General features: G+C 52.7%; 1 protein-coding gene across 1 annotated transcript in view; it reads left to right on the top strand.

The window, feature by feature from the left end:
* PPP1R16B (protein phosphatase 1 regulatory subunit 16B) overlaps nt 1–17,920 on the top strand; it is a 66,220-nt gene that overhangs the window by 37,813 nt on the left and 10,487 nt on the right. Inside the window, exons 2-5 of the mRNA XM_077168701.1 lie at nt 4,854–4,924; nt 10,025–10,170; nt 14,615–14,718; nt 16,462–16,586. Of these exons, the coding sequence (XP_077024816.1) occupies nt 4,854–4,924; nt 10,025–10,170; nt 14,615–14,718; nt 16,462–16,586 (446 nt within the window). The remainder of the gene's footprint in view (nt 1–4,853; nt 4,925–10,024; nt 10,171–14,614; nt 14,719–16,461; nt 16,587–17,920) is intronic.

Below are 17,920 nucleotides of genomic sequence, written 5' to 3'. Positions count from 1 at the left end.
TGTGTGACCTCAGGCTAAAGTGTTACCCTCTCTGTACCTCAGTGTCCTCATCTGCAAACTACAATAGTACAGGGTGGCTGCAATGACTGTTAGCTATTGTTGCTTCCATTATCATATTAATTGTTTCCTTTAGAACACCTGACTTTATTAGCAATAGTTTTGCCATTTCTTTTAGCTTTTTGCCATCTGTGTATCTTTCTTCATGCTAACGTACGTACGTGTCTGTCCTGCTCATCTCCCTGTGGCCCGCGTTCCCTTCCCTGTCCCCTTGTTTGGCACGATTTTAGCCAAGCATTCAGTCTGTGGAGGCAGCCAGGCCCGGGTGAAAATTTCAGCTCTGCATTCCCAGCCTTGTGCCCTGGGGCAAATCCTTTCATGCATTGGAGCCTGAGCCTCAGGTGTCCCGTCTGTGAGTGGGGGCGACCACAGCAGGCAGTTTTCATTACTACTGGCAAGTTAATAATCCTCATAACCGGATTATGAAGATTAATTGATTTTGTGGACGTAAATCACTTTAGCACAATGCCTGGCCCGGGGTCAGTGCTGGGCTGCAGAAGGAACACCCAAGGACACAGGGCAGAGAGTGAGGCTGGGGATCCTGGGCAGGAGGGTAGCCAGGGGCGTCCCCTGCCCGGCCTGGGGGAGGGGACAGAGTGGGCAGGGGCTGGAGGGCTCCGACTCTCAGCCACCAGGTATGGCCGCATTGCCGGTGGAGGCTGCGGAGGGGCATTTGTTCATTCATCTCTGAACAGAACCCACATTCCCTGTTTTTCAGGCCTTGACTGGCCCTCCTTGGGGTGCCTGTGCCTGTGGGGCTACTCCAGAAGATAGTCCCGTGGCCCTGCAGCAAGCAGCTTTTCCCCTCCTTCCTTCATTCACACATTTGTTGAGCACCTGCCGCACCAGACTCCATACCTGGCCTCGTAAGCATCATAAGACGGACACAGTCCTTGCAGACAACTAAACAAACAGCTCTAGAATCGACATATGCGAACTCGTCAACCTCTGACTGCAAATTGCAATAGCTGCTGCTGCAAAATAAATGTTCAAACATGCAGGATAGTGTGCAGGAGGAGAAACTGGGCGGCTTGATTGAGAGTGGGGTGGTCAGGGAGGGCTTCCCTGAGGAGGTGACATTGAATGAAATCCAAAGGATGGAGAGGAGTTTCCCAGCCTAAGAGCAGGAGGAAAGAGGGTTCTAGATGAAAGAGTGTGCAAAAGGCCTTGAGACTAGGAACTTTTTGTTTTGTCTTGTTTTGTTGTAGAAAATCAAAGAAGCTAGTGTGGCTAGGCAGTGAGAGATCTGGGTGTGGGGGTGGGCTGGGGGTGGCCAGGCAGGGGTAGCGCTCTGTCATGCAGCACCTTGGAGGCAGGGGAAGGATGAGGCCTCACTGCTGGGTGCTGGGCAGGAGGAGGAAGCGGGATGGGAAGAGAGGGCTTGGCGTGTGGGTACCCCACCGACAGGGCTGTGCGAGTGGCCGCCGCTCCATCCCAGGAGCAGGCAGACGGCCTCTGTCTTGCTGCCCCTATTCTCCCAGGGCAGGAGCAGACACTACACCTGTGGCCACAGGTCCCCAGCCAGCCCAGGGGCAGGCAGTCTGGCCCAGGGGCCGGAGTAGGTCAGGTGCCAAAGAAAACACAAGCTTGTCGGCGGTGATCTCTCCCGGCAAAGGCAGCAGCCACCAGCCTCCCGCCGAGATGGGCTGGTTCAGCCTCATTCGCTACAGCTGGAGATGGAGGGAGCAGATGGCCCGACTTGGCCCAGATTCCAGCCAGATTGCCAGGGAGGTGTGGGCGGGGTGGCGGGGCGGCGCCAGGAGCTGCAGTACAGGAGCAAGGAGGGGGACTTGTTACTTGCCTGCGTGGGGTGTGGCCTCACCGTGGTCCTTGAACCTGGGCATACTCAGAGTTCCCTGCAGAGGCACCCTCTGTCTTTTAGAACCAGATCTAGAGCTCTTGGCTCTAGATGCAAGCTGTGGATGGCTTCATCGTCTTATCCCAGCGGGCGGGCAGAGGCAGGGGCTCAGGGATTGCTTTTTTAGATAAATGATAATCATAGCGTTCAGTCATTGGCCTGCTCGGCCCTCCCAGCGACCCCACCAGGGAGGCCCTGCTGCGGTCCCCGTTTTACTGATGAGGACACAGAGGCGCAGAGAGGAAGAGTAGCTTGCCTAAGGCCAGAGCTAAATGAATGTGCAGGAACAGATGGGTCAGTCTGACCTGCGATATTCAAACCTAGGAGTTGGCTTGGGGGCGAGGAGCAGACCTGCGTGTGGGCGACCAGGAAAACCAGAGCTGAGCCTGGAGAGGTGGGCGGGCAGGGCTGCTGGGCATGGCTGAGCAGGCTGCACACTGCACAACGTTAGGGGATGGCACTCCCTAGGCTCTGGTGACAACATGTCCCTGGAATTGTGCAAGTTGGTAGGCCTGTAAATGAGACCACACCATGCCAAACTTTGGAGACCAGGGCTTGGCAAACTTTATAAAGGGCCAGATAGTAAACTGCAGGCTACATGGGTCTCTGTCAAGTACTCATCTCTGTTGTTATGGCACAAAAACAGCCATCGGCAATATGTAAACAAATGAAATATGTGTCAGTACGCTTCATTTATGTAAAACTTTATTTGTAAAAGCAGATTTGCCCGACGGACCATAGTTGGTCAACTCCATTGTAGGCTATGGAAGGATTTGGAACTTCATTCTAAGAGTGACGTGGCCCCCCCAGGAGTGTTTTAAGCAGGGAGGAAGAGGAGGGTGGATTTGCATTTAAAATGCCCCAGAAGGATCTGACTGTGTCCCCCAGGGAGGAGAGTTTCTTCTTTCGTGTTTACAGATCCCTGAGACCCTCTGTCGGCAGGAAGAGGCTTGGCCTGGGCCTCCAAGGGGCCTCCCATGTTTGAGTGGTCTCAGAAGCAGAGGTCACTGCTGTCCATTCTCTGGTCCCCCTCCCAACTCTCAGAACAGCCTGGACTCTCAGCTGTCCCCCATTCCTGTCCCCAGGGAAGAGTAGGACAGCCCAGTGGGCCACAGCCTGGGCTTTGAAATCAGAATGGCCTGGTGCTGAATACTGGCTCCTTTCTTGGGCCATGTGTGGTCATAAATGCCCCACCCTGATCCTCTGTCTCCTCTTCTGCCTAAGGGGATAAATTCCCTTCTGGGGAAAGTGGTTCTGCATTGACCTGCATGTGTAGAGAAGGCTCAGGAAAAAGACGCTGTTGATATAGGAATCATTTTCCTCATTGAACCCTGAAGCAGGAAGCTCTGGTTGTGCCCTGGCCAGAGGGGTCGTCGCTCCAGGGAGCTGTGTCCAGAGCCAGGCGTAGGATTCCCAGCTACAGTGGAAGTAGAACTGCTGAGGGGACCTTAGCTCATGAATATGAAGGACTTCTTAGAGAGGGGGATGATCTGTCCCACTTCTTGGGCTGAAAATAACTGCCCAGCATTGGGGTAATTACATGTCTTGGACTCCCACACCGCACAGAGAGCGCCCCAATAATTACAGCACACAAATGCTGTGTTTGGCAGCTCATGCTTATTTTCTGTTTCACAGAGTGTTTCCTGGCCAGGAAGCCTGGTCCATCACCCACTCCATGGGATTTGAACCCTCTCTTATCTGAGCAGAACCTTCTAGAAATCCATCCTGGACAGGAGCTTGGTGGCTGCTTTTCTACTCTCCCAAGGCTCCCTCCCAGGACCAGGACATCACCAGGGGCCCTCGGAAGGGCTGAGGCTCGGCGATCAGTGGCTTTGCCGTAACCTCCTCACCTGGCCCTGAGGCTGAGCCCAGCTCCCAGGTCATGGACAGCTCCGCAGAGGGGCCTCTTGGCAGCCCTGCATGCTAAGGTCATGAGCCATCCATGGCTCAGCTCTGGAGCAGTGGCCTGCTTTGCTTAGAGACGGAGAGGTTGTGTCCTTGGAATGAGTTCAGGGGCTGCAGAGTAGGTCAAGGCCCTGGAAGAGATCTTGAGGACCTATTGTGTACTGGGCCTTGGGGTTCAACAGTAAGTACCAGGTCAACTGTCCTGCCCTTTTGCGGCTTAGTCCAGTGGGCAGACAGACTTGAAGCCCGTAATTACCCTAATAGTTATATAATTATAGCTGTGATAAGGCTGAAGATGAAACATATAGGAGCTGTGGGTGTACAGGACACGGGGGCGTGCTCTCATCTGGGGAGTGTGGGAGGACTTCCCAAAGCAAGGCATGTTTGAGCTGAGACCTAGTGGATGAGGGCTGTGTGGGGAGGGTGGGGAGTAGAGATGGATATGTAGGTGGATAGATGCCTAGATGGGTGGATGGTGGGTGGGTGGGTGGGTGGGTAGGTGGATAGGTAGTGGGATGGATACACGAATGGATGATTGAGACTTCCAGGCAGTGGGAACTGCCTATGCAAATGCTCAGAGCCACAGAAAATGTGGTGGCTCTGTAAACTGACCAGTGACCATTGCAGAGGGTGTTCAGAGAACAAGAAATGAGGCTGCAGAGGTAGGCAGGCAGGACCACTGCGTACAGCAGAGCCAGTTGTACATTGCACAGCTCCAGGGAATGCTAGTCTCATAAATCATGATTTGAATGGCGCCCCCCTGGAATTGTGCAAGATGGTGGTCTGCAGGCATGGCTCACATCACAGAAGTCCTTGCATGCCAGAGCCATGGAAGGGTTTTAAGTAATTTATGATGGGCCTAATGCACCTTTTTGCCCCCAAAGCAATGCTGTACAATAGAACTTCTTGTGAAGATGGAAATGTTCTATTTCTGCTATCCTCTGTCTCTGTTCTGTGGGTCTTCCCTGGGTGCCCCGCACACCTGCACACCCCGTGTGCACCGGGAAGCTTACTCCTGTCCCTCCTGTTGCAGTACGCTATTTCCTGAAGAATAAGGTCAGCCCGGATTTGTGCAACGAGGATGGACTCACAGCCCTGCACCAGGTAAGGCTGGGCTTGTTGGGGTCCCCAGAGCCCTGCTCCCCAACCTAGACAAGCACCTCATTTTCCTGACCAGAGCCCTCAGGGAAGAGGGAGGGAAGGGGTGCCCCAGCTGCCCCATCTGAAAAGCTCTTTTCTGCTTTGGAGATGTGTGTGTCTGTCACGGACACTCCCGCAGACTCCCCATGCACATGTGCGTGTGTGAGCACACACACACACACACACACACACACACACACACCAGGCTCCGAGGACAGGGAGCCTTTGTTCACTGCATCCTCACTGCCCAGCCAAGGGTTTGAACCACAAAGCAAGTTTGTCTGGAGCTTGACAGTTTACAAAGCATGTTGACACCACCCAGAGCATGCCACCCACTGTGGCAATAAAGGAGCATTGGTAGGGGCTTACGTGTCCTGTCCAAGGTCATGTGGCTGTGAACTCTGTGCTACCAGAACCCATCTCCTTCCCCTGGGTGATGCGGTGGGTACAGCTCTCCCTGCCTGGGGAGGGGCTGCTCTGGCCTGTTCTCTCTCAGTTAGATACTGCTGCAGCCTCCTGACTGTCCCTAGCAGACAGTCTGGCCCTGCCCTAATGCTTTCCCCACAGGGATGCTCAAGCCAAAAATCTACACCTGCCACTCAAAGCCCCCTGGTGTCTTCCCATCATGCTGAGGTTAGAGAACAAACTTTACTCCTTGCAAGGCCCCCAGGGCTGGCTCTGCAGACCTCTCCAGCTTCATCTTGTACCATGTGTCCCAGCTCTCTGGGCTGTAGCCACCTGGCTTTTTAGTTCCTTGCACGCACTGTGCTTCCCCTGACCCACACTTCCCACAGCTTGTGTACACGCTGTTTCCATTCCTATTCCCCGGTTAGCCTTGGTCTAGAGCAGGAGCCTGACAGCTGTACTCTCATTACTTGTAGTCTTTGCTTCTGAGCACCCCTCAGTTTGTAATTAGTCACCTCAGCCATTATTGCTATTCATTTGTGAGCCACCCTGGGGCAGTGCCCAGATCCCAGCACCTTTCCCCACAAATAGCATTCAGTAGGTGCTCAATATGCTGAATTAATAATGAATGCACTGAAGCCTCCCTGTATCTTGGCCCAAGTTTCTGAACAGGTGGACTTGAGTACAGCTTGGGGGGGTGGGGGTGGAGGGTAGCCAGGCAACTGGAACCCTGGGCAGGGGATGGCCCCCCATCTCCAGATGAGGGCAGGGTGGACAGAGGCTGGCCACTGCTGTATGCAGGAGCCCCAGGGTGGGTCCCTGCCCTCAGCTGTGCAGTCCAATCATTTCTTGCATGTCTTCTTGGCTCTGGCCACTGCCTAGGCCACTCTAGGCACTCCACTCTAGGCCACCTGCCTCAGTGCCCCCACAAGACCCTCCCCATGGAAACTCTCTCAAACTCCCAGTTCCATTGACTCTAGGGTGCCTGAGACTCCACTGGAGAGTGGAGAGCGGACATGTGCTGAAGTTCACTCCAACCTGGAAACCCAAATGGGAGTTCTTGACCCTGGGTGGTCCCCACCAGCCATGGGCACGATGATAAAATGGATGGACTGCTTCCTATTGGGGGCCAAAGAGTGAGGCAGTCATGGGTCAGAGGCTGATCTGAGGCCCAGCATTGCCACTCATTAGCTGTGTGACTTTGGACAAGTTACTTGACCTCTCTGTGCCCCAATGTATTCATCTGTAAAAAGGAATACAAAGTACTCATCTCATAGGGTTGTCATGAGGAACAAATGAATTTCTACATGTAGAAACCCATCAAACATCACTTGACACTGTATAAAATTAGTCATCATTATTAAAATTTGTCACATGTTCGTATTCCTCAGCAAAACACCTCGTTTGTATATTCCGTTTGATCCTCAGACCGCCCTCTGAAATAGGATTATCCCCATTTTTCAGCTAAGGAAACTGAAGCTCAGGGACGGTGCTGCCCAGCGCTGGAAATGTTCTGTAGGAGCACAGTCCAGGGTGGTCCCCCCCAGCCACATATGGCTACTGAGCCCTTGAAATGTGGCTAGTGTGACTGAGGAACTGAGATTTTCATTGTATTTAATATTAATGAATTAAAATACATAGCGGCTCCCGGTTCACAGTGTGGGCTGGGGAGGTGACGCCTCTGCCCGAGGCCATGAAGTTCATCCGTGGCAGAACCTGCATCTTAACTGCCGGGCAGGCACAGCTGCTTGCAGTGCTCTGAGCCCCGGGTCCAGGTCCACCCTCTCAGTTGCTGTCCCTGCCGCAGCGGGCTCAACAGGGGTGCCCTGGCTTCAGCTGGGGGTTCCTGTTGCCCCTTGTCATGCCTCCACTTCTCTGCCCTTGGTGAGCATTGGTTCCCCAAGGCCAGTTCCTCCTCTGGGTTCTCAGGCCTCTGAGGGTACACAGTCTAGGAAGTGGTAACTTGTCAGGCTCCTTTAGCTGCATGAAACTCATGGCAGCTAAACCTGTCCACTTCCCCTCTTCCCCCACGCTCTCCTGGCCCCATTTTGAGAGCTCCTCTTGCTTCTTCCCTCTGGCCTTGGACTCCCACTTGTCTATTTGTCAAATACTTCTCGTGCACCTGCTCTGTGCCAGGCCCAGGAGGAGGTTAGGCAGGGCGTCTGCTCTCAGAGTTCAGAGTGTTGCACAGCCACAGACATAAATAACCACAGAAGCAACGCTTGGTGGGAGGTGAGCAGAGGGCACTTTAGGAGCTTGAAGCAGGGAGCTGATGGCCCTAATTCATAGGGAGAAAGGCTTCCAAGAGGAAGGAGCATCTGAGCTGGGTCTTAAAGGATGAGTAGGAGCTTGCCAGATAGAAAAGGGTAAGGAAGATCTTCAAGGCAGAGGGAACAGCCTGCAGAGGCACAAGCAAAGGGCTCAGCATTTCAAGTTTGGATGTCAGGGTTCACTATGGCATAATTCAAGTGTGGGGAGACTGGCAGGATGCAAGACTGGGGAGGGTTGAGAACAGGCCCTTTAGGGTCAGACTGCTTAGATTTTAATCCACATCTGTAGCTTGTTATGTATGACGTTGTACTACCGGCCCTCTTGGAACCAGCTTCCCATCTATAAAATGGGGACAATAGGTTCCTCATGGGCCTTACTAAACCCTCAACGAGCATTAGCTAGGATAACTGATGATGGGACACGCTGCTGCTGTGGAGGTGGTTATGGTTATTGTAGTGCGTTACTGCTGCTCCAGGACCACGCAGGAGATGGCGCGGTAAGGAGAGCTCCACGTGCCTGGCGCAGGGCTGTGGGTTTTCTTCCCTTGGCAACAGGGAGCCCTCAGAGGTTTGCAAACCGAGGGCAGTCCGATTAGATGAATGAGGAAGCTCTCTCTGGCTGAGGGTGTTTGGAAGGGGGGCGCCGGGGGAGGCCGGGGGAGGCCGGGAGCTCAGTGCAAGAAGTGATGACGCCTCAACCCGGGCAGTGGGCGGACGTTGAGGACGACTGAGGAGATGGAATCCACCTGCCAGGTGATGGATTGGAGCAGGAAGTGAGGGGGCAGGAGGAGTCATCCCCAGTGCCATTTCCCACCTTGGGAAGGTGGCCTGCCCCCTCCCCCAGGACCCTCCCCACCCCCCCACCCCGCCTCCCTCTCCGGGTGTGCCCCTGTACTCGGCCCCTACCCTAACCTTTTGTTCAGGTCTGGTCTCCTAGGTGCGGACTAGACCAATCCCTGCGGGGTTTTATCACCAGTCTCTGCAATTCCGGGTGCACAAGACCTCCCCCCCCCCCCCCACCTTCAACCTGAGGCTCCCCTTGCCCCAGGTTTTCTGCAGCTCTCTGGCCCCCTGTCCTCCGATCCCGGGGGCTCGGCTGCCCCTCCCGCTGCGGACCGGGCTCCCCAGACCTACCGCCGGCTGACAGCCGGGACTCCCGGCCGCCGCCGCCCTCTCCCTGCGGCGCCTCCGCGCCCTCTGCCGGCCGCGCCGTGCTGCTGCCGAGCGCCTGGGGCGGCGCCCACCCGGCCCCCCACCGCCGCGCCTTCCCCCCACGTCTCTTCCCGCCCAGCGGGAGAGGTGCTGTCAGACCCTGCCACAAAGAGAGCTCGGGTCTCTGGCACCATCTGTGCAAACGGCTGCTCCCTTCCCACGTGCCCCTCCGGAGCCCTAGCTACACTGGTGGTGGGGGGCTATGGCGCCACCCAACCCCGCACCTACTGCCACCCGCGGGCTCACACGGGCGGCCCTGGCTCCTTCCGCTGGGAAGTGGCGTCCGGCCGCTTCTCCCCATCCCAGGCCAGCATCATCTCTTCAGTAGGTAACTTCGAAGGAGGTCCTTGCCTCTCCCTCCCAGAAAAGTACACGCATGCACGCATGCACACGCACGCAAGCACACCTATCTGTTCACACGCAACCAGAGAAGGGATTTTTTTAAAGAAGCAAGCCTGATTGTGCTATTCCCCGGGTGGCGGTGCAGGGTGGGGAATGGTGCAGGAGGAGAAGGGAGGGTTGGGGGGACGGGGATCTGCAGGTTCCGAGCCTTTTCCCCTCTCCAAGTCTGTAGTTAGTGCTCCCCACGGCAGGAATGCAAACATGGCTGTCTCCTCTCAAGTACTGGTTCGGGTCCTTCCAGAGCCCCCATGTGAAGCCGGGCTCTTTGAGGAGAGGCTCAGTTACTTGAGGTCAGAACTTCCGAAGCCAGAGGTTTCAAACTCTGATCTGGGAGAACAACCTTCGGGCAGTCCCTTCTACTCCCCAGCCTTCGCCTGCTTAGACCTGAGCAGCCCTGTGTGAGTTTACTGGTATCTGTGCTAGAAGGAAGCCTTCTAGAATGAAAAAATAAATATTTAAAACCACATCCAAAATTCTGTCCATCCCACCAACACTTGCAAAGTTCTTTATAGCTGACAAGGTATTCCTTAGTATCTTTTTGACCTTTATATTTTTACTATATATGGCATTAATGTCATTTTTACTCATGAGGAGACAGGCTCAGAGAGGTTAAATGGCTTGCCCAAGGTCACACAGCATGTAAGTGGTGGGGCTGGATTCAGACTCAGGCAGGCTGGCTCCGCTGTCCTTCCCGTGGCCTCTTGTGGGAGCATGGCCGTCCCCCACCAGGACCTGGCACCTTCCCTGAGCTGACCCTGTCTCTGACCCCTTACAGTGTTGCATTGACAACTTTGAGGAAATCGTCAAGCTACTCCTTTCCCATGGTGCGAACGTGAATGCCAAGGACAACGAGCTGTGGACACCCCTGCATGCTGCGGCCACCTGCGGCCACATCAATCTGGTGAAGATCCTCGTTCAGTAGTAGGTACCTCTCCCTCCCTGGCCGGGTCCCCTGTACAGCCTCCCCTCAGCCCCAGGGGCAGGACTTTGACCTTATTCCACCCCCTGCCTGTTGCCTCCCTGGGTTTTCCCAAGTCTTTCTCTCTCTTCCTCTCTCTCCCCCACCTCCTGCACTCTCTCTCTCTCACTTTCCCCTTTCCCGGTCTCTCTTTTGCTTTTATTCCTTGTTTAGGACTGGCTCATATCCCCCACAAAAGGCTGTTCAGGTCCTCACCCCTGGTACTGTGAAGATGTTAGTAGTTAAGCCGTGCTCAGACTGAGTGAGGGGGGCTTGGTCCCATATGGCTGAAGTCCTTGAGAGCAAAGGAAACTGGATATGGGAGGAGAGGCTACTGGGAGTAACCAGAAGCTGGAAGTCAGTGGAACCCAGAAGAGAAAGGAGACACGGCCATGTGCATTGCTGTGTGATGGAAAAACATAGGGACCCTGAAGGCTTGCCAGCCACCCAGGAGATACTGACCCCAGGGGAAAGCAGCCTTCTAGCCTCTGAAGCTGTAAGCCAATAGATTCCTGTTGTCAGCCCAGCCCATTGTGTAGCATTTGTTTTAGCAGTTGGGAAACTAAAACAGTTTTCAGTACTAGGAGTGGGATACTGCTATGACAAATATCTAAAAATATGGAAAGAGCATTGGAATGGGCTAATGGGTAGAGGCTGGAAGAATTGTGAGGCACTTGATAGAAAAGGCCTAGATTAGTTTGAAGAGACTGTCATTACAAATATGAACATTAAATTTCCTTCTGATGAGGCCTTGCAAGGAAATGATGAATGTGTTAATGGAAATTGGAAGAAAGGTGATCCTTATCAAGTGGTTAAGAGAACTTGGCAAAATTGTGTCCTGATGTCAGATGGAAAGTGGAGCTTGTAAGTGATGAACTTGGATGTTTAGCTTAGGAGATTTCCAAGCTGAATACGAAGACACAGCCTGGCTTCTCCTTGCAGCTCATAGTAAAATGCAAGAAGAAACAGATAAGCTGAGAATTAAACTCTTAGGCACAAAGGAACCAAAAATTGATGATTCTAAAAATTTTCAGTGTATTCATCCTAGTGTGCTCTGAGGCTAGGGATAGAAGGAGCTCTTTCAGGAACCTCCCCGAGCTTTTGGAAAGTGAGTCTCCAGGGAACAGGGCTCCATGTGAGGGTTTGATTGAAGAACACTTTGCTAAAGAGGGAGGAGTTGAACGTGGGATCCAGCCAGCCTTTCAGCAGAAGCCATTGTTGGAGATGCAGTTATCCAGGACAACTCTGCAAAGTTCTGTTATGTGATGGCTAGGGGCCTGCTTGAGCTGCACACAAAGCCAACAAGATTTTTACAAAATTTGTATGAGCAGAACCATTCCCAGCCTGTTTTGAAAGGGATAGGGAAGAGATAAATTGAAGGAAGAGTGACTTCAAGGGCAGAACCATGGAAGCGGAGGTCTAGACTGAAGAGATCTCCTTGGGCCAGGAAACCAGGCCCACCCACATGTGCGGGAAGGACAGGCCTGTCCCGGGCTTGGAGGGGGCAGATCACGTGCCCCATTATTCAAGGAGAGCGCCACCACTGCAGTGCTCAGAGATGGTGGGCCCTGGCGTAGGCGGAGAGCCTGGCTGCCATTCTGATGCCCGGAGAGGGTGGGGCTATGGCCCAGAGTTGAGGGAGAGGATGGCCACCGCGGGCCAGAGGGCAAAACCTCGATGGGCAGATGACTCTCTTGAAATCTACTGAATTTTGACCTGCTGGGTATTGGAATTGTTTGGGACGTGTGACCCCCTGTTTTCCCCGTTCCAGAATTTCTCCCTTCTGAAGTGGGGATGTTTATTCTATGCTGCCCCTGTGTATTGGAAGCAGATAACTTATTTTCTTCATTTTACAGGACCTTCAGATGGAGGAATTTTGGCCCAGGTTAGACCAGGCCCGTAATAGATTTTTATGAGACTTTGGACTTAGCAGTGCTGCTGAAATGACTTAAGGCTTTTGGGATGGTGTGATGGAATGAATGTATTTTGCATGTGGGAAGAACATGCCTTCTGGGGTTCACAGGGCTGTGGGGATTGAATCATGCCCCCCCACAAAAGGATGTCCAGGTCCTCACCCCTGGTCCTGTGGGCCCCATTTGTAATAGGGCCTTTGGAGATGGCATTAGTTAAGGCGCCCACAGTGAGTGAGGCTGGACCTTGATCCAATATGCCTTATAAGCAACATGAAGTCCTTAGAAGCAGAGGGAATTGGACACAGACAGGGGGTGTAACCAGAAGCTGGAAGTCAGTGGAACCTGGAGGAGGAAGAAGATGCCACCATGTGCATTGCCATATAACATAAAAGCCAAGGAACCCAAAGATTGGCTGACAGCCAGAAGATACTGACCCCAGAGTGGGGGTGGGGGGGGGAAGCAAGCCTTCTAGCTGCTGAAATTGTGAGCCAATAGATCCCTGATACACCAACCCATTCATTGTATGGTATTTTTTTTTTAGCAGCCAGGAACCCAAAACACTCGCTACCTTCCTTTCATCTCTGTCTCTCTGCTTCTGCCTGTCTCCTCCTTCCCCTAATTCCCTTTTTCTCTCTACACCTCTGTGTCTTTCTTTCCCTATCTTTTTCTCTTGATCTCTTTCTCTCCTTCACTCCTATCTCTCTCTGTCTTTTCTGCTCTTTTCTCTCTCTCTTCATTCTCTTTTTATTATCTTTTTTCCCCTATTTCTTTGAGTCTCTCTTTCTTTAGTTCCTCTACTTTCTTTATGTTTTTTTTTAATGTTTTGCTAGCAAAAAACAAAGAAAAGAAAGAAAGAAAAGTAAAGCAAGCTCATTTCCTTGGCCTTGTCCCTCTAATCTTGTCCACTTTTTCCTTTCTCTGGGCCAGACCTGTTTTGGGGGCACACCTTCAGGAGGATCTTTGCCACAGATAAGGCTGTTTCCCTCTCACCATACTGAGTATCTTTCCCTGAAATTCTTTGTAGTCTGCTCAGATTCTGTAAACACAGAAAAGGCAACGTTCCATTTCAGGTGTGTTCAGTTGAATTTGGGTACTAATCATTGGGGCCCTGAGCTGGGCCAGGCCATGGGCAGGGCACTGGGCTCACAGGTTGTTTAAGTCCCAGACCCCTGGGGAGAAAGGCAGGAAACCTGGTGATTTCCGTACCAGAGCTGAGTCAGAGCAAGACCAGCGGGCTGGGGCCTCCAGAGGCCTAGGAGACCATCTGCATGGAGGCTCCACTATTTGTGGAGGTCGCAGTAGAGAAACAGAAGCCCTTTGGGTGGCTGCTGGGGAAGAGGGAGTGACAGTACTGCTGCTCTGGCTCAGAGAGGTTGATTCACTTGCCCAAGGGCACACAGGAGCTCGGGAGGTCACAGTGTAGGGATGTTAGGTCAAAAAACAGGATGTTGGCCCATGTCCACGCCTCTGATGAGAATCTGGGCACAGCTAAATCTGCCAGGAGCATGAAGTGCCACAGCCAGATCAGCAATGATGTCCAGAGAAAAAAGGGATTGGTGCCAGCCAGGCACAGCAGGAAGCAATGCTAATCTGTATCACAACCACCCCAGGCATGGATTTAAAATGCATAATCCTGAGCTCCACCCCAGAGACTCTGTTTTGGAAGATGTGGAGTGGAGTCCAGGAAGCTGCATTTTATTTCAGTGGCCCCAGGTAATTCCGGTGCAGGTTTCCCAGCACCATACTTGGGAATCACTAGCCTAACGGAAAATTCTGCCAGGGAGTCCCAAGACTCTTCCCTGCCTCTGTCCTGATGAGCTGGTTGAGCAGGGACTTAGAAAAGGAGGTGAAGGATAACCGAGAATGTTGCTACACGTGGGCAAAGGTTGAAATAGGACATGGAGAAATGAAAAGAACTGGCACACGAGAGACCCGCGTTTGAGTCTTGATCCTACCATGTCTTAGCTGTGTGACCTTGGACAAATGACCGAACCTCTCGGAGCCTATTTCCCCTTGAGTGAGATGGGGCTAACAATGCCATCCCAGGAGGATTTTTTATGAGACTATGGTAAGATGATGCATGTGGAGGACTTAGTTCAGGGCTGGCTCCAAACAGATGTCTGGTAAAGGGTGCTGCAGCACCCTTTAATATTAATATTAATTAATATTTTATATTAATAAAATAATAAAATATTTTATTATTTTCACCAACGAGGACTTTGACATCTGTCCTCAAGGGCCTGCCCCCTAGTTCAACAGAGCAGGAAGCTGGGGGAAGTCTGCTGGGATAGCTCTCCTGGGACCTTGGACCCTTGCCACCTGGCACCCCCAGGATGCTGAAGCCATTGTCCTCCATCCAGCCGTGTGCTGGGTAGAGCTGAACATCCCCTGGGTGGGGTGCACCCTGAGGGTGGGTGGGAGATGGGGGTGCAGAGGCAGCCCAGACCGACCCCAGCCAGAGCTCCCTGGCCCTCACCCGGCCCTTTCTCTGCAGTGGGGCCGACTTGCTTGCCGTCAACTCTGATGGGAACATGCCGTATGACCTCTGCGAGGACGAGCCCACCCTGGATGTCATCGAGACCTGCATGGCGTACCAGGGTAAGGGCGGGTCAGCCTTGTGTAAAGTGGGCGCAGTGCAGTGTTGCAGCAGGCATCGCCGAAGTTAACGCAGGTGGACAAATGAGCCGGCTACGAGCCTAGGGTCTGTCAGCTTCCCTCGTGCTAGTGGGATAGATCCTCACTGTCATTATTTGTGTGCTTAACAAGACGAGGACACGAAAGGACCTTGGAGAATGTGCCGGGCAGACTGGAGGTGTTGTTCTCATGTGTGCAGAAGACCTCGGCTGGCCTCGTCTCCTCCACCTTAGCTGTAACAATTCAATTCAATAAACAGTTATAATTAGGATGCATTCCCATTTGGGAAAATAATAAAAAGTCAAGAACATTTGCTGTTGCCTGCTCTGTAGCAGGCACCACGCCGGCTGCCAGGGGCCCAGATAAACAAGATGTGGTCTGCTCTCAGCTCATAGATGAGGGTCAGAGAGGAAGCAAAGGGAGCAATCAGAGGCCTGCCCGTCCCCTCCCACCACACGTGCACCTCAGGGGCTTCTCCCAGTCTTAGGTCTCAACCCTGAAACCCAAACTGGGGTTCTCTTCAGGTCACTGCAGTAGCCACTAACTTGGTCTCCTCGTTCCTGCACCCAGGCTTTTCCACCCCATCGTCTGCAGCGTTCTTAACAATTTTCATGCCAATCTGCTGAATCTATGGCCCCCTTTGCAGAACAGTGTTATTAAAAGCAGTTGTAAAATCAAAGGATTATCAAGGGAACCAATTATATTAAAACGTAGCTACCAAAACATTTTTAAAATGTGTGATATAGAAACTACTAATTATTCATTAATAAAGTAATGTCGTATGAAAATACTTACAATGTTTGCTGATGACAAAGTCACGGGAACCATGACTTTGAGTTTTGCCTAAGTTCATAATGGAAGGAAATGCTAAATTTCACTGAAACGTTTGTGAAGACAAATGTGCAACTTTTTTCTCCTTTCAGGTTTACAGATCTCCCCTCAATTCTACCCAATGGGCCCTTTTTTTAGGACCCCTGACCCAGTGGACCCTTTTTAAGGGCACTCTGCTGCTCTCTTTAAATGTGATGCATCACTGCCATTAACACTTAAACTTCTTAGCCAGGGATGTAGGACTTTACAGTGTCTTTCTGAGTCCCTCTACCTCAAGTTAACTCATCCCTTCATTTGAAAGGGATGAGTTAACTTTCAAATGAAAGTAAGGTACTTATTTGAAAGTAAGATACCCATTACTTGAGCCATTCCTGAGACAAAAACCTGCTGACTGTTGTGCCTGGTGCTGGGAACATAACTGTGAATGAGGCATTGAGTTCCCAGCCCTCTTGGAGTTCCTTTTCTGCTGGGGCATCAGGTGAAAAACAAGTCCACAGGAAACATTAAAGTGTACAAACTGCGAAGACCCTGGTCAGTTAGGGTGGTTAGCAGAGGTGATCTGGCCATGACTTCACAGATCGCACAGAGGCGGGTAGGTGTATGCTGGGGACTTCCGGGTAGAAGCACAGGCTGACGTCACGGGTATGAATAGAACTATATTCTGAGTGCCTTGTTCCGGCCCAGCCTTTGGGGCTGTGTTCACTGGGCCCCCGGGCACAGTGGTCTGTGGGCGAGTCTGACTGCCTCCCCCCCACAACTGGCAGAGCGTGGGGAGCAGGAGCCATGCATCCCCCATCTGTCCTCCCTCCCCATCTCCCCTTGGGGTCTAGGCCTAGGTGGGGGACTGCTGAGTAAATGTTCCCTGCCCCATTGCAGGCATCACCCAGGAGAAAATCAACGAAATGCGGGCGGCCCCCGAGCAGCAGATGATTGCAGACATCCACTGCATGATCGCAGCTGGCCAGGACCTGGACTGGATGGATGCCCAGGGTGCCACACTGGTGAGGACCTGGGCCAGGCTGGTTTGGGCTGGGGGGGCCAGGCCTTTACAACTGGGGCTTGACTGTGGCCTTGGACCTCCTCCAGCTTCTCTTTGGAAAGAACCTTGTTCCCTCTGACTGGGGCTAGAAGTCAGGAACACTGAGCGGGAGATGTGTGTCTACAGTCTCTCTGTTCCTCCTCCAAGTTCCTCCTTCACCCCAAGCTCCAGCTCTTTAATCCTGGCTCCTCCTTCTCACATGCCTCCCCCTTCAAGGACTGGCACCATCATTTATCCGCTCACCCAGGCCATCTTGCTTTGTACTATCCATTTCCCTGCCCAGTGTCTCACCTCCCACCACACATGCTGTGGTGTGGGGGGCTGTTTTGCCTCATCAGTTCTCTGCTGCAACAGCCCCTCCCCTGGGTTCCCTCTGATTTCAGAGTCCAGACACCCCCAGTCCATCCATCCATCTGTCCATCCATCCCAGTTAACAAACATTTATTAAACATGTCCTCTGTGCCAGTGGAACCTTCTCTCTCAGATATGCCTAGTTAACTCCACTCATTGTTCCAGCCCATGTCAGTGGCAGCCTTCCCTGATCTCTCCTCATGGGCTCTCATGGCATAATGCAACCCAGAATTGGGGAGTCAGCGTCTGCAGCTTCGAAACTGAAAACAAGAATATGGCAGTAGAAGCTTCTCTCCCCGCCAGTGGCTGGGCCCCAGTTCTGTGCGGCTTATGGGCACTCAGGGACAAGTAAGATCTCAGACTCACCAGGTAGTGCTCAGTCCTCTCCTCACTGCCCCTCAGGCTGGACCTGGTGGCCCAGGTGAAATAATTGGGCTCCTCCTACCTGGTTCCTGAGTCCCACCCCCTCTTTTTCTGTTTCTATTAACTGTATCCGTGCTGGGATCACTGGCCCAGCACTCAAGGATGGAGCCAGATGGTAAGACTGAACACTGAGTGCTGGAGTCAAGGCCAGGCTGTACCAGGCACAGCCCACTCCGGCTGGAGCCCCCCTGGCTCAGTGACTTAGCCCTCCAGACACAGGGCCCTTCTCCTCCTGAGCTGGGGCTGGCCTTGGGGGCCCACCCACATGGTCTTCCCAGAGAAGTGGAAATAATTATAGTACCCTCCTCCCAGAGCTTTGGTGAGGTTTAAATGAGATTCTACATGTAAGTGCTTAGCACACAGTTCATAAATTCTGAATCGATATTAGCAATTATCATTATTACTGTTATCGATATCAATCTCCCAGTCATCGCTTTTTATTCCCAGCCACATGCTGAGGCCCCACAATTTGTAATGTCTGGGCTGGTTGGCCAGGTATCATGCTCCACAACTGGCAAGCAT

The sequence above is a fragment of the Tamandua tetradactyla genome, chromosome 1 (assembly GCF_023851605.1).
Source record: "Tamandua tetradactyla isolate mTamTet1 chromosome 1, mTamTet1.pri, whole genome shotgun sequence".
NCBI classification, from domain to species: Eukaryota; Metazoa; Chordata; class Mammalia; order Pilosa; family Myrmecophagidae; genus Tamandua; species Tamandua tetradactyla.
The sequence above is the reverse complement of the archived record's forward strand: the minus strand, read 5'-3'. Positions and strand labels throughout refer to the sequence as shown.